The sequence below is a fragment of the Eufriesea mexicana genome, unplaced genomic scaffold, assembly GCF_001483705.2.
Source record: "Eufriesea mexicana isolate 0111107269 unplaced genomic scaffold, ASM148370v2 scaffold757, whole genome shotgun sequence".
Classification (NCBI taxonomy): domain Eukaryota; kingdom Metazoa; phylum Arthropoda; class Insecta; order Hymenoptera; family Apidae; genus Eufriesea; species Eufriesea mexicana.
The window spans coordinates 462,919-486,606 of NW_016908927.1; the positions used below are offsets into that span (position 1 = coordinate 462,919).

Genomic DNA, 23,688 nt, shown 5'->3' on the forward strand with positions numbered 1-23,688 from the left:
AAATTGTACAACACTGTATACTTGATATACATTTTTCTTCTCTAGAACAGATAATATTTTGTGTATTAGGAAACAAATTTCTTTAAATTTAATCAGTTTTGAGACATAATACTATAGCCAAATACAAGTCAAAAAATGGCAAACATGCATACCTATTTTTAATTTAGAAGTTAAAATAAATAGAAATAAAACCATTTTAATAACTTAAAAGCAAAATAAAATTTTTAAAATAAGGAGTGACATTACAAGGTAGCCTGCACTCCTATGATAACAAATGAATACAGTGCTACAGTCCAATCAGAAGTTAGCTGCAAATTTACTGCAAACATCTGATAAGAAATGCCCATTATAAAACTACTTTCGAGAAATTAAAATGTACGAAAGTATATAAATTATTATAAAATATATTTTCTTATATAAAAGTTGCAATAAGAAAAATATTAAATGAAAGATAAAATTGGTACATAATATTTACAAATCATGTATTTTCTAATAATGAAAAGAAACATCACAAAGAGCCAGTATTTAAAGAAGTAAATTAATTTTGAAAATCTATATCTTTTAAATATAACATTTTTTACAGATAGATTATCATACTTTTAAATTATTATACAATAGATTGCATTGTTTTATAATATACAATATTATAATAAATTAAATTTTGTATTCAATTTGTTCTATATAGTTCATTTTGCTATATTTGAAGAAATTTAAAAAATGTAAGCATAAAATCATATTTACAGTCAAAATTGAATTTTTATGGGTCGTTTCTAATCAAATGCTTGCAGGAATTACCGAATTTTGCTTACATTTGGGGTGTTAGTCTTCGCTTGCCTGACCTGGCTTGTCCTACTGAGGTTGGTAGGCCTTACCTGCACCTGCTTGCTGACCATCGAGCCTGCAGGTTGTGTTGAGGCTGGTGGAGGAGGAGGTGGAGGTTGGGGATGAGGTCTTGGCGGCTGCATCAGTGAAGAAAATTCTGCCACTGAAGAATTGGGTGTTGTTACTTGCGGTGAAAGGAGTTGTTGAGGCGATGGTGGATACTGTTGAAAAATAATTATACAAAATATCAAAATGGATGTAAAGGAAACAGTTAAACGCCATAATTATAGTATGAAAATGAAAAATTATATGTTACATATATGATAAAAGTACTTTGTGTGCATGTGCATGTGTATACTTTTTATATTTACCATAGGATATCCCTGTTGAGGTGAGGGACTTTTAGCACCCCCATGCCGAATGGGACTATTACCCAAATGGTGCTTTGGAAAATACTCATTTATTTTTTTATTTTCAAGAGCAGCAACAGATCTAGACCCCTTACTTCCTATAGGTCCTCCGGTAACTCCTCCACCTCCATCATCAGCTTTACGTTTTCTTTTTCTTTCCGAAGGAGTTCTTGGTACCTTTTCTGGAGTATTTGGGTCTACCTCCTTATCACTATGTGATGAGCCTATAGTTATGTCAAGATAATCACAATTATAAAATAATGTTTTAACAACTCTTAAATTAATTGTCAAATGAGAGTTTGTCTTTTGTCATTAAATAAAATGGAAATATACTGACTTACCAGTGCTCATGTTCGAGTCTTGACTATGAACTGACTGACCAGAGTTTACAGTTGATTGAGGTGCCATCTGAATTTGTGACCCAGCAGACATCTGAAATAAAAAAAGATTGATATAAAATAATACTTGAAATGTACTTATTTGCAAATATTTTAACAAAATCCGGAAAAGATCATCATGATACTAAATTAGACTAACACTTATCAAGATATTACAATACAAAGTAAAAATTATTATGTCGTACAATTATTTATATCGAAAAATTGAATATAAGCTTGCTAGAAGAAACAACATGGAGAAAAATATCGCAACGCGAATCAAGATTCGTTACTTTTAGTAGAGGTTACACTTCGAAAATCATACCGGCGTACAAAATACTAGCTAATAAAAATCGCATGTTATTAAGACACAATTTATTATATAGAAGGAAACTTAGGATAGAGAAAGAATAATAAGAAAAAAAGAAAAACAAAGAACGTGCAAGGGAGAAAGAAGTAGGTTTAATGGGAAATGAAAAGAGAAAGAATGAGAATGAAAAAGACAGTACAGGAGAGAAAGAGAGAGAAGTGACACCTTCCAGGATAGCCTATGGTGGAGCCCCATAGTCGTATTTGCTATTTGAGCTAATAGACAGTATGTCAACCATAGGCACGGTTTCGCGCACAATTTGTATGTAAATGTCAATAGCACAGTATGAACAAAATGTGCAATATATGTTTAGAGCTAGAGGAATCACGACAAAATGGAGGACCCTAACAGAGGGGAACGACGGAAGGGCAGGGAGTTACGGAGCTATAGAAGAGGTAAGAGGGAAGGCGACGGAAAATGGAGAGGGGGTGGAAGTAGAGAAACAGAGAGAATGGGAGATAGAGAAGGGGGGTAGGAGGTAAGAACTCGATGGCAGAGGAGTGGTTAGATTGGGAACCACGGACGCGCTCCGCAAGGGGGCAGTTTTACTCACTGTTTCACATCTGAACTCTGGTCAGGTCGGATAGTTAACTGGCTTTCCTATCGTACATACTTTTCTACATACGCACCAAATGCAGCCGCTAGGCAAACTACCTTCAATGAACAACAACGATAACCACGACGACACACTACGTCATCCGATTTGTGACGTCGATTCTCCGATAAATTACGCACTCTTATTATTATCATCGGCGGCGTGTCAGCCACGTTTACTCCGCGCGCGGTTAAGAACCCGGATTAATGGTAAGTTCTCATGGACGCGGTCACGCGTTTGCGCGTTTGCCAGGCGGAACGCACACGTTCGAATTCCACGCTCTGTCACTGACGTGCACACGCTATTATGATTAAAAGTATCGCTACTAGAGAGCATCGTAAATACAAATGAATCGTTTATAATATTGCATTTCTGTCATCTTCATTCTTTCCGCGAGTTTTTACTTCGTTCACTTATTTGAATCTTTAATTGTATTAATGTTTATAAATTATTCACTAAACTCGCGATAATTTTACACAGTTTGTGATGGTTCAAGTTCGGACATAAACTATTTGTAATATAACAGACCAATTGGAAATATAAAGTTATCATAATAAACAATATCACGTAAGTTTCAATAACACAAAATTGTAGTATATTTGATAACAGAACTGTGTTCTACTTGTATATTTACATGTTACTATATGGATAATATAATGTATTACTATTCTCTTTATTAAAGTCATTAAATTTAATCCACACAAAAAAGACATACCGAAAACATAAAGAAAGTAATAATAGTGAAATTTTAAGATATTTAGTATAATTGAAATATATTAAATTATGTTTCTGGTTGAGATAATTTAGAACAATACCATTAAAGTATCACAATATTGACTAACTATTAAATGGAATTCGGACAAATATAATTTAAAGAAATAATCCTTACGATAACTAAAACTTACATTTAAATTTTACTTAAATGCCACGAAATGTATGAAATTAAACAAAAAATAACCTAATATTCATAGAACGGTAATATTTCAGTGAGAATAATTTTCTAAACGAGATTATAGACTAGTAGATAGATAGCTTGAAGGATAACAACGAACGTACAAAAATTTATCGTAACGTTCATTACGCACAATCTTCTTTACTCCGTCACAAATGCCAAGAGGTAGAATTGAGATGAAGAATGAAAATTCAATTTAAATCAGTCACATCATAAATCATAGGTTACAAATATGAAATCTATGGTTATTGCAATATAGAAAACTAATGTATTTAACTCCGAATAATAATGAATTACGAAGGCAAGGATTTTATGGCTTACGGGTGATTCGTTTCACTTTCTTGCATTTTACTGAACATGCCAGCAATCCAACAAAGGATAGGGAACTTCCTTATCGATGGATCAATGTCTGTGCCCGGAACTGGGCTAGAGGGCCGGGGAATCGTTTCTCCGGCAGCGATTTGCCTTTAAGTTAGCTTTGCTATGTGCGCTTGCGTGAGTGTGCGTAAGCAAGGAGGTTACATGGGAAGTAGTAACATATACGAACCCAGTGAATCGGGACATGCGGATTTTACAGTACACTCCTCTATTCCTCACGACTTGACCCTTCTATGACCATAATCATGAAGTTGTATTGAACGATCCAAACGCCACACGTAAGCTATCCTTTTGAACACTCACGAAGTTGGTTCACTTCGTATCTTCTTCAACTATGCAGTTCCACTTGTAAAAGCGGCGTGCAGTTAGCGCGCCGGGTAAACAGCAACAGCACCAGCAGCACCGAGTGCCATCAATGGCCACGATAAACGGCATTACGCGTACGTTTCACGGGCCACAAGCGAGCCAAAAACCCCGGCGTAGTCTCGCCTAATCGAAACGGAACTGGAACTGTCCGACCACCGTACTGTTCGCATACTACTACCTAGCGGAGGTTTCTCTTTCTCTCTTTCTTGGTTGCTCTCGCACTCCCTCTTTCCTTGCCTCTCTTCTCCTCTCCTATGTACGGCAAATGAGCAACGCGCGAGATTCCGAGATGCGGCAAAAGGTGCAACCTCCACCTCCCCGCGACGGCGCTACTGCCCAGCGATCACAACAGACAGAGAAGAGAGAAAGAGAGAAATTGTGAGAGTGTGAGAGAGAAACCAAGAGAGATCGAGAGACCTGCGAGAGGAAGCAGAGAGGAGGAGGAGAGGGCAAGCAGAAGTTGGCAAGCTTGGTGGAGAGGGATGGAGGACAAGTTAGAAAGAGAGCTAACTGAGTGACGGAGAGGTTTTGTAGGGGTAGGGTCAGGAGAGGCAAAGGGGAGGAAAAGGGAGTCGGAGGGAGGCATATGAGACATTCCTTCAGTGAACGGGTCGACCGAGTGTGAGTGCAAGCGAGCCGGTAAAATCGATGTGGCGAAGTGTAGCTGTGCCACTACGGTGTGCAAAGGGTGTGCTGTACCCTATACGTGATCAGTAATTTGCCTTGTGACGTTGTGTCGTACAGTCAAATACATGACAATATTGGTCGTTAAATTTTATCTATTAACGAAATAAGATATACATTTAAAATATTTCATGTCCACTGTGTATGTAACGAATATAGAATAAAACTATTTTTGGAATGATATATTTGAATGTCTACTTTTTAAAGCTACTAACATGAACCAAAAGTACGTATTATAGTGTATATACGTTATTGTAATTATTACAATATAGATTTTGTGTTCATTATAACGTACTTATACATAAAAGTATTATATATATATATTATTTATTTATTCTTTCTTTCATTCCTATTTTTTATTTTTCAATTACTATTTTTATAATAAATATAGGTTATTAGCTTTCCAAAAAGACCCTATACACGATCATTTAATGAAAATAATAAAAAATTTAATACTATATACTGCATATTAAAAATATTATAAAAACATTTAATTTCTCAAAAAAATATAGTTACACAACGATAAAGTATCGAATTTGTCATGAATAATACAAGTACATACCCAGTATGTATACATAAACTTGTCGATGTATGTTTAAAGTTAGCTGCAGCATTGTTTTATTTCGTAGGATCTTGTACTGACTTGCACAGTCATATTAAGCATCGTGTATAGAGAGTAGCACCTGCCTCAGAATCGAAGAACAGAGCGCCCTCACAGTGATTCCACTAGTTACGCTCCTGGAATACGCCGTGCCGACGTGTGTTTCAGCCAGTGCGAGGGCGTATTAGCGAGATGTAGTCCTAGTGGAGGGGATTGAAAGAACCAAGCGTACGTATGAGATGACGGCTCGACGGACGAACATAACTGGTCAGACCGGCGAACAGGCGGGAGCGCACATTATGTTTAGGCTGTATCACGCAGCGTTTCTCAGTAGTCGCGTTTCCACAGTGCTATAGTGCAGTTGTATATTGTTTATTGCAGTGTTTAATCTCGTGTTTAATTTTTACTTTATTTTTACGACTATAACCCATGTCTGTATACATTGTCAATATACTTTGTCAATTAAAAGATCGCTGTGATATTTTATTTGTGCGTTTATAGGTAAAGAAACATTTTCGAGGAATTTTATATCCGCATATTTGTGATCAGATGCTGTGAATTACGATTTTCCTTCTGTGATATATTTGTCTTTTATAATTTGATATGTAATTATTATTCTATTATACACGATTGTTGTATTGTGCACACTTGATACTGTGATTTAATCTTATATTATCTATTTAATTATTATTACCTTCTATCAGAAATGCGAATATTCGTAAAATGGAGTACGGAGTATTGAAGTGCAGAAATAATTACAGAATAGTGTCCGCGTTTATGCGTGCTTCCTGTTTTCTGACAGCATAGTTGAACAAGACGACAGAATAGGATACTTTATACTATCGATGCGTTACTCAGGCAAGGAGCAACGTTGCAATATTTCGGATGCTGTGACAACATCGCATCGACATAATATTTCCATTTCCCGATGTATGTACTGAATAGTTTTAGTATTTTTTCTTAATGTAATGGACTTACAGTTCGTATAAAAATGTATGCTTTACCAAAATAGAATTTATGCTAAAGAATTTTCATACACCGTTCGATATTAAATTTGTGTAAATAATTCTTAATAATTGTAATAATTAACTAAATTTGTAATAAAAGTGTTAAAAATTCAAATAATCCGTAGTTTAATGTGATCTAATGAGAATATTTGGATGGTAAAATATTAATAAAAATAGGGTTTCATAATAAATTCAAAAAAGAATGCTTCGATTGATGTTGAATCATTAATGATACAATTAATTGCATAATTGGCATAATACTTTGAAGAATTAATGTAAACATAATGCGAATGGAGAAACTTGTAAATACTTGACAAAAATATTTCAGTTTTCTAAAATCAGACATTTACACGTCAATGACTTAATAATTTCCTATAAATAACATAGATATAAAGTGACAAGTTCAATAAAAAATTGCAGTAGATAAAAGCATAGGGAACAATTATGGATATTATCCATGTTTTTAAATTTCTTAAAATTTAGAAAATACGTGCGTGGATTATGTAAATGCTAGAATATAAATATAAATATGGAAAAATGGGACAAAGATCAAGAATATATTAATATGAGAAAATAAAGTGAAGGTGGATACATGTTTAGCTCCTAGACCTTGCAATGCCATTCGATTGTAGAAAACAGTGGCGACAACAGCCGCCAACGTTCGACGTGACGGCAACACAGCAATGCCTACCCCCACTGCTTCATGGAAGGGACCACTGTTTCCCCTCCATGTGTTGGCTCTGCCCCCACCAATGAACTCCCAATAGGTCGCACGCTCATTAGCCCAGTCGCGCACGATTCTCCCCTTCTGCCCCGTGTAGTCGCATGTCCCCGGCCGATCAGCTGGTCGGCCACGCGGCGTTGCCTCGTTGCCTTGGCTTGCGCTCTGCTCACTGTTCACAGCCACGCGGTTTTCTGTGTACACCGTTTCAGGAAAAGTTAGGTATGTTCCGGAGCCCCGTGTAAACGGCGTGTGCGCATCGCACACTGCGTCTCTTGATTTTGCTCGAGTTAAGGCATCCTTTTTAATATAATGCAATCGTTATTCAACATTTTAATTAATTTCTTTTTTAAATGCGTTCACGTTTTATATATTTAGTTTAATAAATTATTCTAAACGTGTTTTACTTATTTATTACACACTGACGAAGCACACTATTTACTATATTGCGGTTTTCATTACGTGTCATGCAAAATTTTGTTTTTCCGCTTTATAATCGCTAATGTAAAATACAAAGTTAATATTTTCATTGCATAAAAATATATTAACATCCCAAACGATAATAAAAAAAGACATTATTCTGTTGACTATAATTTTCATAATTTTAATCTTGAAATTTATTGTTTTACAGCACAAATTTTTATAATAGATTAATACAAACGATATTGTAAATTTTTAAGATATAATATTAATTCGAACAACACTTGATATTTATACGTATATGCTGTTTTATTTGTTCATTTATTTGATATAATAAGAATGATAAAAAAAACCATTAATTATATAAGTATTAAGCTATTTTAGAAGCTCATGCGATATCACGTTTATATTTTTCACGATATATTTTATTTTTACACAAAAAGCGATAAGATATATACTGAGCATAACCAAGATATGCAAGGATAGCGAATAGGTGACATTTAAGTATAGGATAAAATTCATAAGCGATCCAAGCTTATTTTTGGTACTTTGTGGGTGAATTTAAAAAAAGAAAAAGAAAAATTTCAATAAAAATATCAAGAAATAATAATTGCATTGGAGGGAATGTCATATTATTTTATAAGCGTAGAGAATGATTTGGTCGTTTTTGAGAAGAAATTTTTAAATTGAGAAATTAACAATTTTCTGGTCGTCTTCTACATATTGTATCATTTAATTATCATCTCTCTTTTGATATTACCATTTACTACTTTAGAGAGATATTTTCTTCATTTAGATAAAAAATTAGTTCTTTTTTGCCATTTTTGTAAGTATACAACGTCTAGAATATGTGTGAAATATTATAATGAAATTCATCAGGTTTACATTATCAAGGCCTAATATAATAAAGGTGTTTTGCTGGTAATTAAATTAATTTATCAAGTATGCAAAATTAATTTGGAGATTTTAGCTGTATCTACATTTGACAATTTTCTAAAGTTCAAATATTTTATCTATATATCATAGTTTACAGAAATGGCGTTTGCATTTACGTAATGTCACATTTTTTAATTAAATGTTAAATATAATATCAAAATTTTCTTTTGTTCAGGATGGTTGCTGACAAGACACGTATTAAGCACTGCATTTTGCTTGCATTCGAGTCAAAGAAACATGCTACTGAAGCCACTAAAATGATAAAACAATTCTTAATCTGGGTTGAGAAGTCTTGATATACACTTTCTTACTGGTGTATTCTTTAAGTTTGTTTCTAACTAATTGCTACCTATTTCATTTGTCGAAACGATGGAAAAGATAAAAAGGTGCATAAATAAATTTATTAAATGGTACTTATATATTTATCGTAATTAAATTCGACATTAAGTCGAAAATTTATAGAAAATAATGAAAATTATGTATGTTAAAGTTTGAATTTTGTTTAAATCAATAACGAGTTAAATTTGTATATTTAATATAGCGAATTGGAATTTTGTTATAGGAAAATTTTCTACAGAGATGTTTGTATATAAATGGGTAGAATAATAACAGATCCAGTTCTTTGATTTGCATTTTTGTTCTTAATTATTTACAGTCTAAATAAAATATTTGTAGAAGTTGTTACGAGCCTGGTAGTTCGCATATCCGTTAATGAACGGCTTATTTGATTTTTATTAAGATACGAGAAAGACGGATGCAAGTATGGCTTTTGCTGCGAGAACTATTTATATGAATCAGATATGAATCGGATTCAAGAATAGAAATACTGAGACCTCAAGAGCGTATATATATTTTAGTACCCAGTGATAATAATATACACGAAAACCGCAATTTTAGTGCTAATATTTTATTCAAAATCAAGGAAACTGTAAAGTAAAAATTAAATAAGATATGTCGGAAGAGAAATTTTTGAACCACTTTTTAACGAAGAAGTAGTTGAGAAAAAAATAACAATATCGAAAACAAATAAATGCCATGTTCGAGAGGAGAATTTTAGAAAATGCAAGTGGATGAAAGAGGGATCGATTGTGTTGAATATTTTAATAAATTATCATTATAACGTTAAGGTAAACGTAAAGGTAAAAAGAAATGACTTACAATTATTGCTGATTTTAAGAAATTTCAAGTGTTTCAATAATAGCTGTAATTAAAATGATCTATTTGAATGATCAAAGATTTCTGAACACTTAAAAATATGCTAATCCTGATAGAATTGATACAGACAATCAAATATAATTTAAGCAAAATCATACTACGCTTTAATACAAAAAAAAATATAAAAATATATTGGTTAGAGGCACTTTCCTTTAAGAAATCATAGAAATATGCGAGAGTGCGCGTATGTAAGAGTGAAAATCCATTTGTATGAATTTATATTATTTAGATAAACAAACACAATAACAAAGGAAAGAAAAATACCTACTCAGAGAAGTATCTAAAATTTATATTTTGATGTAACTTTTTATCTGTACTTAGCCCTCAGTTTAATTTAGATAGACATTCTAGTTTATGAGATACTCAACATTAAATATCGAATTCAAAAAATGCACGCTATCCCCTGCTAGTTTAATATATAATAATATTTAAACGTTTCTTTTTATAATTTAATTTTTTCTTCGATAAATAACTTTTTTTTTTAGTAACAATCATTTAAGATATGTTTATTGACTATGAGTTAGACAAAAGACTGAAATATGCATCTTAATTGGAAGAGAATACACAGGAAAATGATTTAGCACGAACCTCAAAGTTACAAATGTGTTCGCTATAATGTAAATCACTATAGAAAACTAGGCAATTTTATGAAATAAAAAGTGCACTAATTATAGATTTGAATTAAAACACGATATACTATAGATGCAATTAAATGTCACGGTATACTCTATACTGTACTGAAAATTCTATTGTCAACGTGTTAAGCGCCTTTAACGCTTGGTTAAAGCTAGTTAATCACCAAATTTAATTAAAATTTGGGAATTACATTTTACACGATCGATTACGAAGGTGGACTAAATCACGTACGTTCCGTTTGGAAATATTAAAAATTAAAAGTTTCGCGCTTCAAATATATTGTAAACGAAAAAATTAATTACGGCAATGCTACATGGTCGATTTAACGATTCGATTTTTTTCTATTTTGTTAAAATATCGTAACATGAACGAATGTAACACGAAATAAGATAACGTATACCGTTCCATTCAGATTTTTCACTTGAACCACTTTCATAATTATCGACAGGTTTATTTATCGCGATAATTTGGGGAATGAACAATTTTTCAATGCAATGACTGCATTGTACCGTGCGAAGCTGAGAAGGTGACATGCGAGATGGCAGAGGGGCTACAGGAGTAATCCGATCGCACCCCTAATTCCCCTTCGGAGCCCTCGCAGACACGCTGGCCTTGATACACGGTGACATTTCGACCAATGGGGAAAATGCACGTGCCCTATTGTTTATGACTGCAGTAGCCAAGATAAGCCTGTCACGATATGGCCGATCTAACTATGCATTGATTGTTTTAGGTACTATCATCTAAGTAGACAGTGTGAAATATGTATGTTATATGTCTTTTACTACACATCTATATACATGTATCATTATTTCCCTCCATACTAATTTTAGTATCTATATTAAACGTTGTATATGTTTAAATGAATGGCATGGCGATATACTATGCGTTGAGACGATATATAACGATGTGTATATGCGATTTAAAATAAAATGAATTTACAGTGATATGGGTAAATTGTTAAGCATACATTCACGTCGTACTGTTATGAATTATGCGCAGTACTTAGCTATCAGGTGTGAATGGATTCTGAGATTTTAGATTGGATGGTGGAAAATATGTGATAGGATTGATAGGATTCCATTTTTGAAATGAAAAATCGAGATATGGCATATCTCGTGTCTGTAGATTCGCTGATAGTAACTCTGTTTAACGTGACAGTTAGAAAATAGTCATAAGAAAGGTAAATAGTATTGGCAAAGATTGTAGATTAATATATTTGGCACTGTCTTTGTCCAAGAATCATAAAAGTGGCTGACTTCTCACTTTGCTTTCAAGCTTTTCATGAACAAAATGGATAAAAAAACTGATAATGCCGACAGTAAAAAGACATCTAAGAATATTTTAATAAAGAAAGTTTTATGCATATAATACTATGTCTTTGTTAAGGAAGCGAAAGATGTGGGAAGAAAGGGGGGTTAAAAGTCAGTACAAACTTCATGGATGACCTAATATACTGATTAATGGTAAGCAAATATCTTTTATGAAATAAGGCAGAATATTATGAGATATTTCTTATGAAAATTATATTTAAATTTAACGTATGCACTGATTTTATGAAGTAAGTAATATAATGATATTTTCATCATTACACATCGTGATTTACGAGTTTGAAATTACTTATTTAGTCAGTAGGGAACATGAATTTTTTTGTGCAAAAATTTATGCAAATTAGTACTACTACAGTTAGTCCTTTAAATTCTTAACATGGTGATATCGTTATGTTATAATAATTCTTTGGTGATTAAAAATTATTCATACTATTCAAAGTTATCCGAATGATGATTATGATGTGTTAAAATAATTTCGAATTGGAAGATTTTATAGTATTTGCGAAAATAAGAAATAAATGCGACGACGAAGAAAATGTCGAATAAATTTACTAATTATAAGAAACAATAAAGTAAATTAGATTTTTTTTTGTTTGTTCATTCTCTTTTATTCGTTGTGGATAATATAAGTGATTTCAAAGTGACTGCATATATGATCACGATACGAATTAAAAGTATTTCATATTGACAATTGGATAAGATATTACAAAATGTTTAAAAAAACATCGAAAATAAAATATCTAGAAACATACACGTTAAAATTTATATTCTATACTTAAATGACTGATTTTATTACAATATTCTATGATTTTACTAGAATCTTAAATATATTACAAATAGTTGAGAGCATTAATTATTTTTACTAGTTTGCAATTTTAATGCTAAAATTATCTGGAATATCGTAAAAAGCAAGAAAGAAAAGGAAGGAAAACAATTATTCTACAAATAAAATATTATTCTATTTCCAAATCGAAAGATAAAACAAAAATAAAATAGTTAAATACTTAAAAATATTTACTATTCGTAAAAGTAAGAACTGTACAATCATACGTGATATCCCAATAAAATGTTATATAATCCTGTATACTGTATATATAGAATTACAAGATACAGAATACGTAGATAATATAGATAATAACAGACAACATAGATAATGATAGGTAGATAATATGTGTATATATAATTAGATACACATAACATTGGTGTTATACAAAGCGTAATAATTGATTCGGGTTATTAGAGAAACGATTATGTTACAGTAGCAATTCAAAACGTACGGTATAATTTAAAAAAATAATTTGCAACGGAGACAATAAAAATTAAAAATTACGCATCAACCTACGCAATTTTTTGATTTAATCCATATTAAAAAAATAACGAACATTATGTTCATTATGAACCAACTAAAAAACTTTCGAAAGCCTATTTAAAATCTTTATTTGGCTTAATTTGCAAAGTTCGTGTCATAAATTTTGTTATAGCATAATTAAAAGATTCTATTATAAAAAAAGTGTATTAAATTACCTATATAAAATTTATTAAACAATTATAGGACGTATTTCGTATCAAGGAAAGACCAAAGTATTGTTTTAACATGATTTTGGAATAACGATACAGCTATTACTGTAGCTATAAAAATAGTCTTTGAAGAATTACTTCGTACTTTGAGGTTATTACTAGAATATACTTGTCGCTTAGTTCGCGAATATTTCAGAATTTTATTCCAGATTCAGTAGTATGTAAATAATAATTGAATATTTATAATGGATTAATAATCTCGTTATGATTAATTTGACGGTTAATATTACCAGCAATAATATTATAGTTAGTCGAATAAGAATAATAAATTCTTGTGTATACGTTACGATAAAAATGTTCGACAGGCAGCTTCGTATTCTGGCACACATATAACATGGCACTGCCAACATTCGTTACGTTTGTATACTAAAGAACAATAGTGTGGGCAGAGCTCTTCCCTCCTACACGTGACTCATACGATTCTCATTCGTGCAGAAATTTCAACAATTTATTGGGTCGTTATAGAATTGCTTATAGAAGTAAGTTCCCATTATCTATGCATGCGCAATCTTAAAACGTTAATAAAAAGAAAATACGAAGAAAAGGAGTGTCTATAATATCATATGATGTATCGATTTTACTTCAGGGTATATTATTCTTAGGAATAAGAGGTTATAACGCGGATCGATTGCAGATTAATTTTATTGCAGGCAAAGAGTCAGCTACCGAGTGAATCATGTACGATAATATGATTAACGATGTGATTAATCGATTTTCCAACTTGATTGAATTTATTTGTAAATATGGCTAAAATAAAGCTGTAAAAATTATGGCCAATCAGGTATAGTTACCCGGCCAGCTTGGCGTCCTAGGCATGTTGAGACACGACGTGTGACATGCGCAAGACATTTATTGGCATATTGCGACATAACTTGTTAAATGAATCGCATAATAAAATATTCAGATACAATTGCTATAAAAGGTGTAGGAAAGTAACATTATCTTGAGATTTTAAAGATTAATTTTCGAATAGTAAATGTAACTTTTAGTATTTGAAAAATATAATTCTCTTTTTTAACACGATAGGGCAATGACCGTGTAATTAATAGTTCTGAAGATGAAAATATATTTAGGTTAAGACCCATGAAAATTAATTTGATTTTGGGCTATTTTTATACGATGTGTTTTATTTAGAAATACACTGTTTATCAATTAATAAGGTTTTATTCGCCGAAGGTAATATGCAGTTTGTATATTAAAGTATAATCGTTTTATTATTCTAGTGCAATTTAAAATACGTAATTCTTTTATAACCGATGATTCGAATTGTATAAAATTCATCGTTAAATATTTGAGAAGCATTTCGCTTGTATGCATGCGAGAGCAGTGTCACGTAGTCAACAAAACCGTGTGGCTCTGTTTCGTAAGATGGCGTGGCAGTCACTCAGATTCCCACTTTCTATACCATCTTCACGGTTAAGCTAAGCCCTATCGAATACGTAAGCCAAGTCGCATCGATTACTTATTGTTCTGCGCTTAGGAAACGCGTCACGAAATATACGTATGAATATATTGTACAATGTAGATGCACGTGACAATGATTAGTATATATTCACGTTCATTGTAAGCAAGATGCGTAGATACGTCTTTATCCGCTTATTATTATGCATTTGAGAGACGTATCGAATGCGCTGTCTGATAGAATCAAGATATATCGCAATGCTGTTTATTATTCTCCCATTTTAACATCGGTAATGAAAGAAAGGAATATTACTAACCTTACGAGCATTATAATTAGCATTACAAAACGTTACAATTGTAATAATCACGCATAAAAGCAGCGTGAAATATGTTGTATATTCTGATTTGTTTAGTATACTATGTACGAGACTTGAAATAAAACTGAAAACTCAGGGTGGGGCTGAAACATATGAAGTTCAACCAAATACTAAACTAGGAAGATCAGTAACGATCGAATGCTCTAGTTCTTCTACGTGGCACTAGATGGTTGTAGGTAGCGACCTCTTTATTACGGTCGAAAAACTGTTCGTTCGATCAACAGTGATTCTGAACAAACTGCAATGTCATGTGATGCAATAAAATTGCATTTTTTGTCTCCATCTTATCTCCTTATTTTACTTTCTGCATTAGACATAAAGACATTAGCAACTTCATTTTAAAACAAGTAACCAACTTTTAACTGTCCGTTATTGATATTTATAATACAGTGCTGCAGTTACTTACATTTTACACATTAGCATAAAAAATTGTATTATTATTTTTAATTTTACTATCAGGTTTTAATGTAAACCAGTACTTCAAGGAATTATTAAATTTTATTACAATTTCTAATTAAAATTTGTACACTTGACAAATACAATAGATTAAAATGTTGCTTATCACTGCGAAAACGGAAATGCCTTGTGGCATGTTAATCACGGCTATAATAAATTTAGTTGCATCATATTCTATGTTTATTATTATGTTTTTTTCTCAAATAACGTAATTTATCTTTGCATAATTTGAATAAAACATTCAGTTTTTTGAAAGTTGTAACCAATTTTTTTCATCGATTTGAATATTTAATGAGATTTATCTTCTCATAAGATATATAACATATATATAAATTTCTCAAAAATTTGTAGTTTTTGCGTCTCACGATATTATAGCTAAATTTATATAGGGAGGCAGTATGAAGTGAAATTTAATTTGTTTCACACGAATTTAAACTTATCTGTTAACTTTTCGCTGTATGTACGTCTTATATCGATCATGCATGTCATTAATATTTTGTTTCATATTTTATTCAATTAAATTTTATCGATGAAAGGTTTTTTCAAACTGTATCACTAGATTTTAGTCTTAGATCCCTGCCTAATGGAATATTTTTTCAAAATTGACATTAGCGATGTTAGCACAATTTCGACTATTATACGTTTAAGAATTACGAGTGATATTCGTACATATTCTTTGTTTCGTGGCAGATGGTCATGTTTGTTTAAGGTATCATCGGAAATTCGTCCGAGAAATAGCGTTAAGCCACTTAAAAGTTTTCGTATTATATTTTAAGTTTATCATTTTTTTCAAATTTTGTTTAATGTAACACACATATAACTAACTTTTCTCAAATATCCAAATGAAATATTAATTTATTTCAGACTTTTGTGTATTTTACTTCAAAATTTTTGGTTTCTTGGACTCGGTCACCTGTTAAAGTTATGACAGAGAATTGACAGTTGTATGCAGAGATATGTTAGTGTAATTATATATACATATGGCGATCGTATGTATAATGTATTTATGTATATAGGGATTGTGTATATAGTATGCATTTATGTAAGTATATAGACGCCAAAATGCATTGTTTAAGGAAGATTATCGTTCAGTTTTGTTCATTTATAGATAAAGAAAATACGCAAAATATTTGCTTTACTTTTCGTCAAAATAATAAAATGACACCAGAAAAGGAATCGAGTAGAGAAAATAACTTGGAAAAAAGAGATTTTCGGAAAGATTACGTTACCAAAAAATTGATTCTAATTTTTTCATTTAGTTTCGTTTCTTGATTCAAGTTTAAATAATATAATTTAGTTACGTTTAGTCGAGTCTGATTATTATATATAATAATATGACATTATATGATAAAACACGAAAGAAATATATTTCTAGTAAACAAAAAGACTCAATTACTCCCATAAATTCTTATAATTGTATACGTATATAACTTTTATTGAAATTTCAGTCATTAATAAAATTAAAATAAAATTATATAGACTTATTTATTTGTGGGGCTGTTTTTGTAACATAACTAATGTGTTGTATGGCATGTTATAAACTTATTTATATCCAATAAATTCAATAAAAATTGTATATATAAAATTAGTATTAAATAATTCCAACTTTCTGAAAATCATCCATAATTATAACTATGCAATTATAGATGTAATTATAATAATATCTATATGTATTTATGCAAATATGTATATATCCTATATTTTTATATATCGCTGGTTTTATTATACGAATGTTATTTTGTATTTAATAAGTAATTTATATATTTTATAAGTAATTTAATAAGAATTAAAGTAAATCAATTATTTAAATTAAACTAAAACAAATCTATTACTATTATTATTATCAACATCACCAACAATTATATCATTATAATTATTAATAAAAATATTCAATTCCTACGACATTCTTCCTCACAAAAAGATTAGTATATTCGAATATTTATTTTAAGCAAGTTATTACAATTTAAAAGTTATTTTTACATATTTTGTTATGGAATAAATTGCAAGGTTCAATAGAATTAATAATCTGATACATTTCAAGTTTCAAAATTATATTTACAATTAAAAAATAACCTAAAAATTTCGATACTTCTGCATACGTATTAATGAAAATAAACATTAAATCCTCTTTCGTAAAGTTCCAAGATAAAAATTCGTTATAAAAGAAATTTGGGAAGTGAAATAAAGAATCACATAATTGGTTCGAAATATTTATCGACTATTAATCGATTAAAAGTATTCGTAACTTGTATTATATTCGTGCAAAGACTCACAATCAAAATGGAACCTTTTATTCGGTGATTTAGTACCAATTTTGGTTGCAAAAATGAATCTAAAAATGACATGCATATTTTCTCTTTTTCAAATATTATTTCAAAATATTTTCTCTTTTTCATCATGTTCGCTGTATTTGTTATAATATAATCTTTCTAAAGCCGCGATTCGTCAATAGAAATACCTTAACCTCACAAGTCGAGAGCGAATGCTTTAACCCTCGTCCAGAGGGCGCAGCTGTCTGTGTTGCTGTATTCTGTGTTCAAGGATGCGTGAGGGTACTCGAGGGAGGCAAGAGATACAGAAATATCTTATTTTCAATGACTCTGTATAACTCTTGACAAATTTATGAGATTTTTCAAGTATTACACGAACTCGCACGATTCAGATTACATTCAACAATAGCTTTCGAGTGAGGGGACACTCGTTATCGCTCTAACACGTTGTCAATTGGTCGGTGTGCACTCGTTATGGTACAGTTCTATTATGACGATGAAACACGTTGAAAGAGCATTTCGTTAACGGAGTTTAACAAAACAGCGAAAGAGTAATAAATATTTGTATCTCTTATGAAAAATTTTGAAATTATTTAAGTGTTCCGCTCAGCATATACTCGTCGTGTTATAGAATGTTTTTAACGAATATTTCGTTGTATTTAACAAAATTGCGAAGACGTAAAACGTGTTATTACTTTGTCATTGGATTAAATATTTAGAAATAGGTATATAATTAAATCGTTAAATTTATATCAAGTAGTTATTAAACTGTCGTTAATGTAGATAACTGTTCAGTTTTATAGTGCTTGAATCAGGAGCGACATCTGACAAAAAATGTAAATTTCACGGAATTAGTAGAAACTGGCTGTCATAATAACGATGTGTCATTACACGTAGGAAGTGAGAGTTCGCTGTTGAACGAGAATCACAAGATTCTAAGGAAATTTTCGATATATCGGAATCTGTTCGATGTACGAGAAATCAAACTGTACCTGAACACCGATGGAAACATACTGCATTGAAATATCTAAAAATGTCTGAAATTTCTGCAATACGATTTACGCAATTTTGAAATTTGAAAAAAGCGATACCAAAACAACAAAAATTTTATCCACAATTTTATGAGCAAAGAAATTACCGACACGGTGAAATACAAAAATCTATCCAAAACGTACGTATATACGAATTACTAATTACACCCTATGAAACATACCAATTAAAAAGATAAATATGTTCTAGAGAGAAAATCAACCAGCAGGAAATTAATAAATCATATGAAAATAAACTTTGATATTCTTCTTTGGTATTCTTTGATGTATACCTTATGATTGGAAGGTTTAGAGAATTCAGAAAACGTATAATTTCTGAGGAAAAGGGAGGGCTCTGTAGAGACATAATTACACTACTGGTACTGGCAGAGATAAATTGAAAGAGATCTTGAGATTTATCAGATCCGATGATTTGGCAACCAAGGAAGGAAAGAAAGTCAGTGATAAGTTAGCCAGCATTTCAAGTAGCATCGAGTTACTCGGTAACTGGTATTTATGCAACAAATTTCTGAGAACGTTACAACGTTTCTAATACAGCAACTATGAACGATTCTTTTAAAATTTCTACGCCCACCAAAAGTGCGGGACATAATTCAATTGATAATTTAAAAACGCGAACATCGTGTGGCAACGTGACAAAAATACGAACTCGCTACGATATAAATATTTATTTAAAAATAGAATTGTCACATAAATCAAAAATTGTAAATATTTATATGAAACAAAGAAAAGAAAAGACAGAAAAGAACAGAAATTATATTTTTTAGAAAATTTAATCCCAATTCCGCAAACACTTTGACAATTTTTTAACTGACATATCGTTAGCGAATTTATTTGAAATTCTTGTTGCAAATCTCATTAGTAACATCAGAGCCTGCGCCAGAGATCGCGGAACCCGGGGTCTCGTCGTGGTTTCTTACTTCCTAATGTAAAACGTATTTTAAAGATTTTTATTTTTCAGGAATCCACGTTTTATAACACGCTCCAATTCCGTTGATTCGATTTCTAAGTAAAATTTATCGCAAGAATAATATATATATACTTTTAAAAGTATAGTAGAAAATTAGGTGTCCCGATTACCAGAATTACGATAATTTAATTTGCTAAAAATATAGAGGCACTTAACGATGAGTGATGATTCTACTAAACGTGTGGCCTGGGGCAAGTACTCCATTTTCCTTGTGCTAAATACAGCACTGAATACCATGACCGAAAATAGAAAGGATCTATTGGGATCGTTAATACGATTGAACAGAACACGATATTTACTGAATTATTTTATATTTACATTTAAATCGATGTAATAATCCAACGTGTATCAAGATCATGTACATAAGTGCGTTACACTATAGCCAGTTCATTATTAAAATAATATATTTTCACCGGAAGATAATTATAAGTGTGAAATAATTACTAGGATTCAACAAAGAAAGAAAAAAATAAGGGAAACGTAGCAGATAACTAAAAAAACAAAAGTTTTCAAGAAAATATTTATGTTGTACTTGTCTTGATTTTTCTTTGAATTAGATTTTTGACAAGTTTTATTCTTACAATTTATCATCAACCGAGCACTCGGTAACTTTGAAGCAGGCGTTTGAAAAATTGTGAAAATAGTTATGTGCCAGTTGTAATAATAATCATAACAGTTGTAGTAATAATAAATGATTAAAATCTACATACGTTTGTGGAAATTCTACTATGAGTCAAAATGACTGCATTCGTCTGACGTATTCCAAACTATCCACCTTTTAGGTTATTAATAACATCTGTTCAGGAAAAGCGTCTGCGTCTTGATCCGAAGGAAAATGGAAATTTTCTAGGTTGTAATTCGATATTAATACATATTACAAAAGTACATTGAAATATGAATGATACCAGTGGCACGAAGAGGTTATTTCTATTTTGAAAATTAATTAATCGATTGTTATATTTTCTGAAACGACAAAATTCAATTTTTCTTTTCATAAATTTAGAAGGTTTACTGCCAAAAATATCAATATATTCCTTAAAATATATTCCTCGTAATGTTAATATAATAATAACTTGACAACTGTAAAGATTCTATATTAGTATGTGTGTTTTTGTTTTTAAGAAAGGCAGGCAAGGAATACTGAATTTCTCTATTACGTAATACGTACATGTTGCACATCCTACACGATGGAATCGGAAATATTACACACCATTTAAAGAAACGAAAGTGATGTTGAAAATTGACACTTTGTTCGATCTAAGAAGATTTTACGTACCACGAACGATATTCTTGTAATTATAAATATTTTTACAAGCAGTTTTTTGATAGTCGATCTCATTTATAAAATATTCACCTGTAACAGCTCACCAGTGTTACTAGTGGCGCACCCTGTACGCCTTTAGGGTATTATTATAGGTTAAATATTAGCATTCTGCATTCTGCATTCTACTCTGAAGTACATAAGAAATCTAGAGAAATTTTCCTAGTAATATTTGTTTACTAACTGCGATTTTATTCTTTGGATATCACTTCACGGTTGAAAGCGTATATGATTGCAGGTTATATTTTTGTAGTGTACAACATTTATAAGATGGCTAATCTGTTAACAAGAATAATATTAAAACGTTTGAATTTTGAACTTTGGTCACTAGCTGACGAACGTCATTCGTTTAAAATGTAGAATTTTCCGTATACGAATAAGTCTAAAGAATTCTAGATCCTTAATTTTTTCATTTTCTTTTTTTTTTTTCTAAAGGTGTAAATAATCGAAGATGACTCAAAGTGATGTAAAGTAACAAATTTTTTGAAGACGAGAAGAATCGAAAATTTTGATATTTACGAGAAGTTTATAACGATTTGTAGTTTTTCGAAGTTTCTGTGAATATTAATCCATGTTTATCCGAACATGAAAATTTAAATGTACGATGCAATGCATGTTACAAAATGGACATTAAAAATATACTATTCGATACATCTTTATTATCATTTGTTAATTTTCCTAATTTTATAGTGTACGTTACTGTAAATGTGGCTTATATACGGACAGTTATGAATTAAAAAGCTGTAATTTCGTAATTTTGATTATAAGAGTACAATTTGATGATAGATCTATAGATAAAACAGTTTAGGTAAAAGAATTTTTTGGAATAGTTTTACTAAATTTTATATTAAAATTTTACTACGTAACTTAAATTTATATGTGTGTATATATATAGCAATAAAGCTTTTTCAGACATAAGTTTATATGAACCTTTTTCATCTATTTAACCTTAGTAACACGTAGTCTCATTTTGGATTCAATCTTTTCGGACTCCCTGCATAGATCAATTAAAAATTTATACATATATGTAGGCGGACAAAATATATTAATTATACATTAATATAATACATATTATTATATTATATTATATTATATGTTTTGTTAAGTTTTGTTTAGTTTTTTAGTTTAGTTAGTTAAATAAAATATGTACCTTTGTATATAAACCCTACACCTTCATGTACGCATATTAAAGTCAAGAATGTAGTTTTAATAAAAGAAAAAGCTGACTGAAACTTTACCATAAAACTTCACCATGAAACAGGGATAAACTTGCACACATATACACAGAATAAAATGATGTATCTGTCATTTAATAACTCAATGCAAATTTGACTTTGGTTTCAAAGAAAAAACGTACTTTTCAAATATTTTGATTCATTTAATATTACGTTACTTAAGAAGAAAACCCTATTTCCAAGCATATTTGTCAAACAAGGAATGCATACAAATCGTGTTATTGTTTATTACGATTAACAGATAGTAATTACGTAAATAATTATTATTAAGCTAAAGGTAGTAAAAAATATTTAGAAAACTGGAAACCACGTCAATACACATACAATGTTGGGAAAAGTCAATATCTCAACAGGTAACAAAATGGCGGTCTGTTGGAAAGGAATCTTTAATTCGTTCGAAAAAATTCGCTTATTTCCCTGACAAAGAATGGAATTTTTAATTAAAAAATTTTTTTTAATTAAGAAAATTCCTACATGCTATAGAAAAATTGGGTTTTTAACTGAAAAACTCACGCAGCAATTCTTTCGTACAGTTCGTGGTATCAAACTATGATGTACATCTTTGATTTGTCATCAACGCGATGGCAAAAAATTTCCAAAAATTCATATGGTCAAGGTTTTAGCGAGAAATAATTTTTAAAAAAGATCGGAATTTTGTCAATGATTTTCCTCCTTCATAGTTAGTTATTCCTGAATCATATATATATAGTAATTATACAATAATAAAATTGCCGTCATTGATGATTATATTTAGTTTTGCACATGCATGTTTTGCGATCATTATGCGTGTTTCGTGGCCTTTCGCACTCCAATTATATACAGGGTGTATATTATTTAAATTGACACAGCAAAAAATTTCTCACACAACTTACTATTTAAAGAAAATAAGTTGTCACGTGTCTTTTAATACTTGCAACTGCAAAATGCAAAAATACTAAATACCAAAATACAAACCAAAGCATTAAAAGACACGTGGCAGCTTATTTTTTTTTTTTAAATTATTTGATTATGAGATTTTTCGTTGTGTCAGTTTAAATGGGACACCCTATATACTTGGCTCATCGATATTTCGATATTACAGTTAAAATGTCACATTAATAATAAAATCAACGTTGATCTTTATTTTATGACTATTTATACGAACATAATTGTATACACCTGTTTATCTGCATTACAGCGTTTAAATTATTATCATTTGTAGCTACGCGTT

At 30.8% G+C, this 23,688-nt stretch overlaps 1 protein-coding gene across 1 annotated transcript in view; it reads right to left on the reverse strand.

The window, feature by feature from the left end:
* The window catches only part of Tlk (Tousled-like kinase), a 367,700-nt gene that overhangs the window by 4,736 nt on the left and 339,276 nt on the right, over nucleotides 1-23,688 (reverse strand). The window contains exons 4-6 of the mRNA XM_017899050.1: nucleotides 1,574-1,664; nucleotides 1,194-1,456; nucleotides 810-1,043 (exon numbers count right to left, since the gene is read on the reverse strand). Of these exons, the coding sequence (XP_017754539.1) occupies nucleotides 810-1,043; nucleotides 1,194-1,456; nucleotides 1,574-1,664 (588 nt within the window). The remainder of the gene's footprint in view (nucleotides 1-809; nucleotides 1,044-1,193; nucleotides 1,457-1,573; nucleotides 1,665-23,688) is intronic.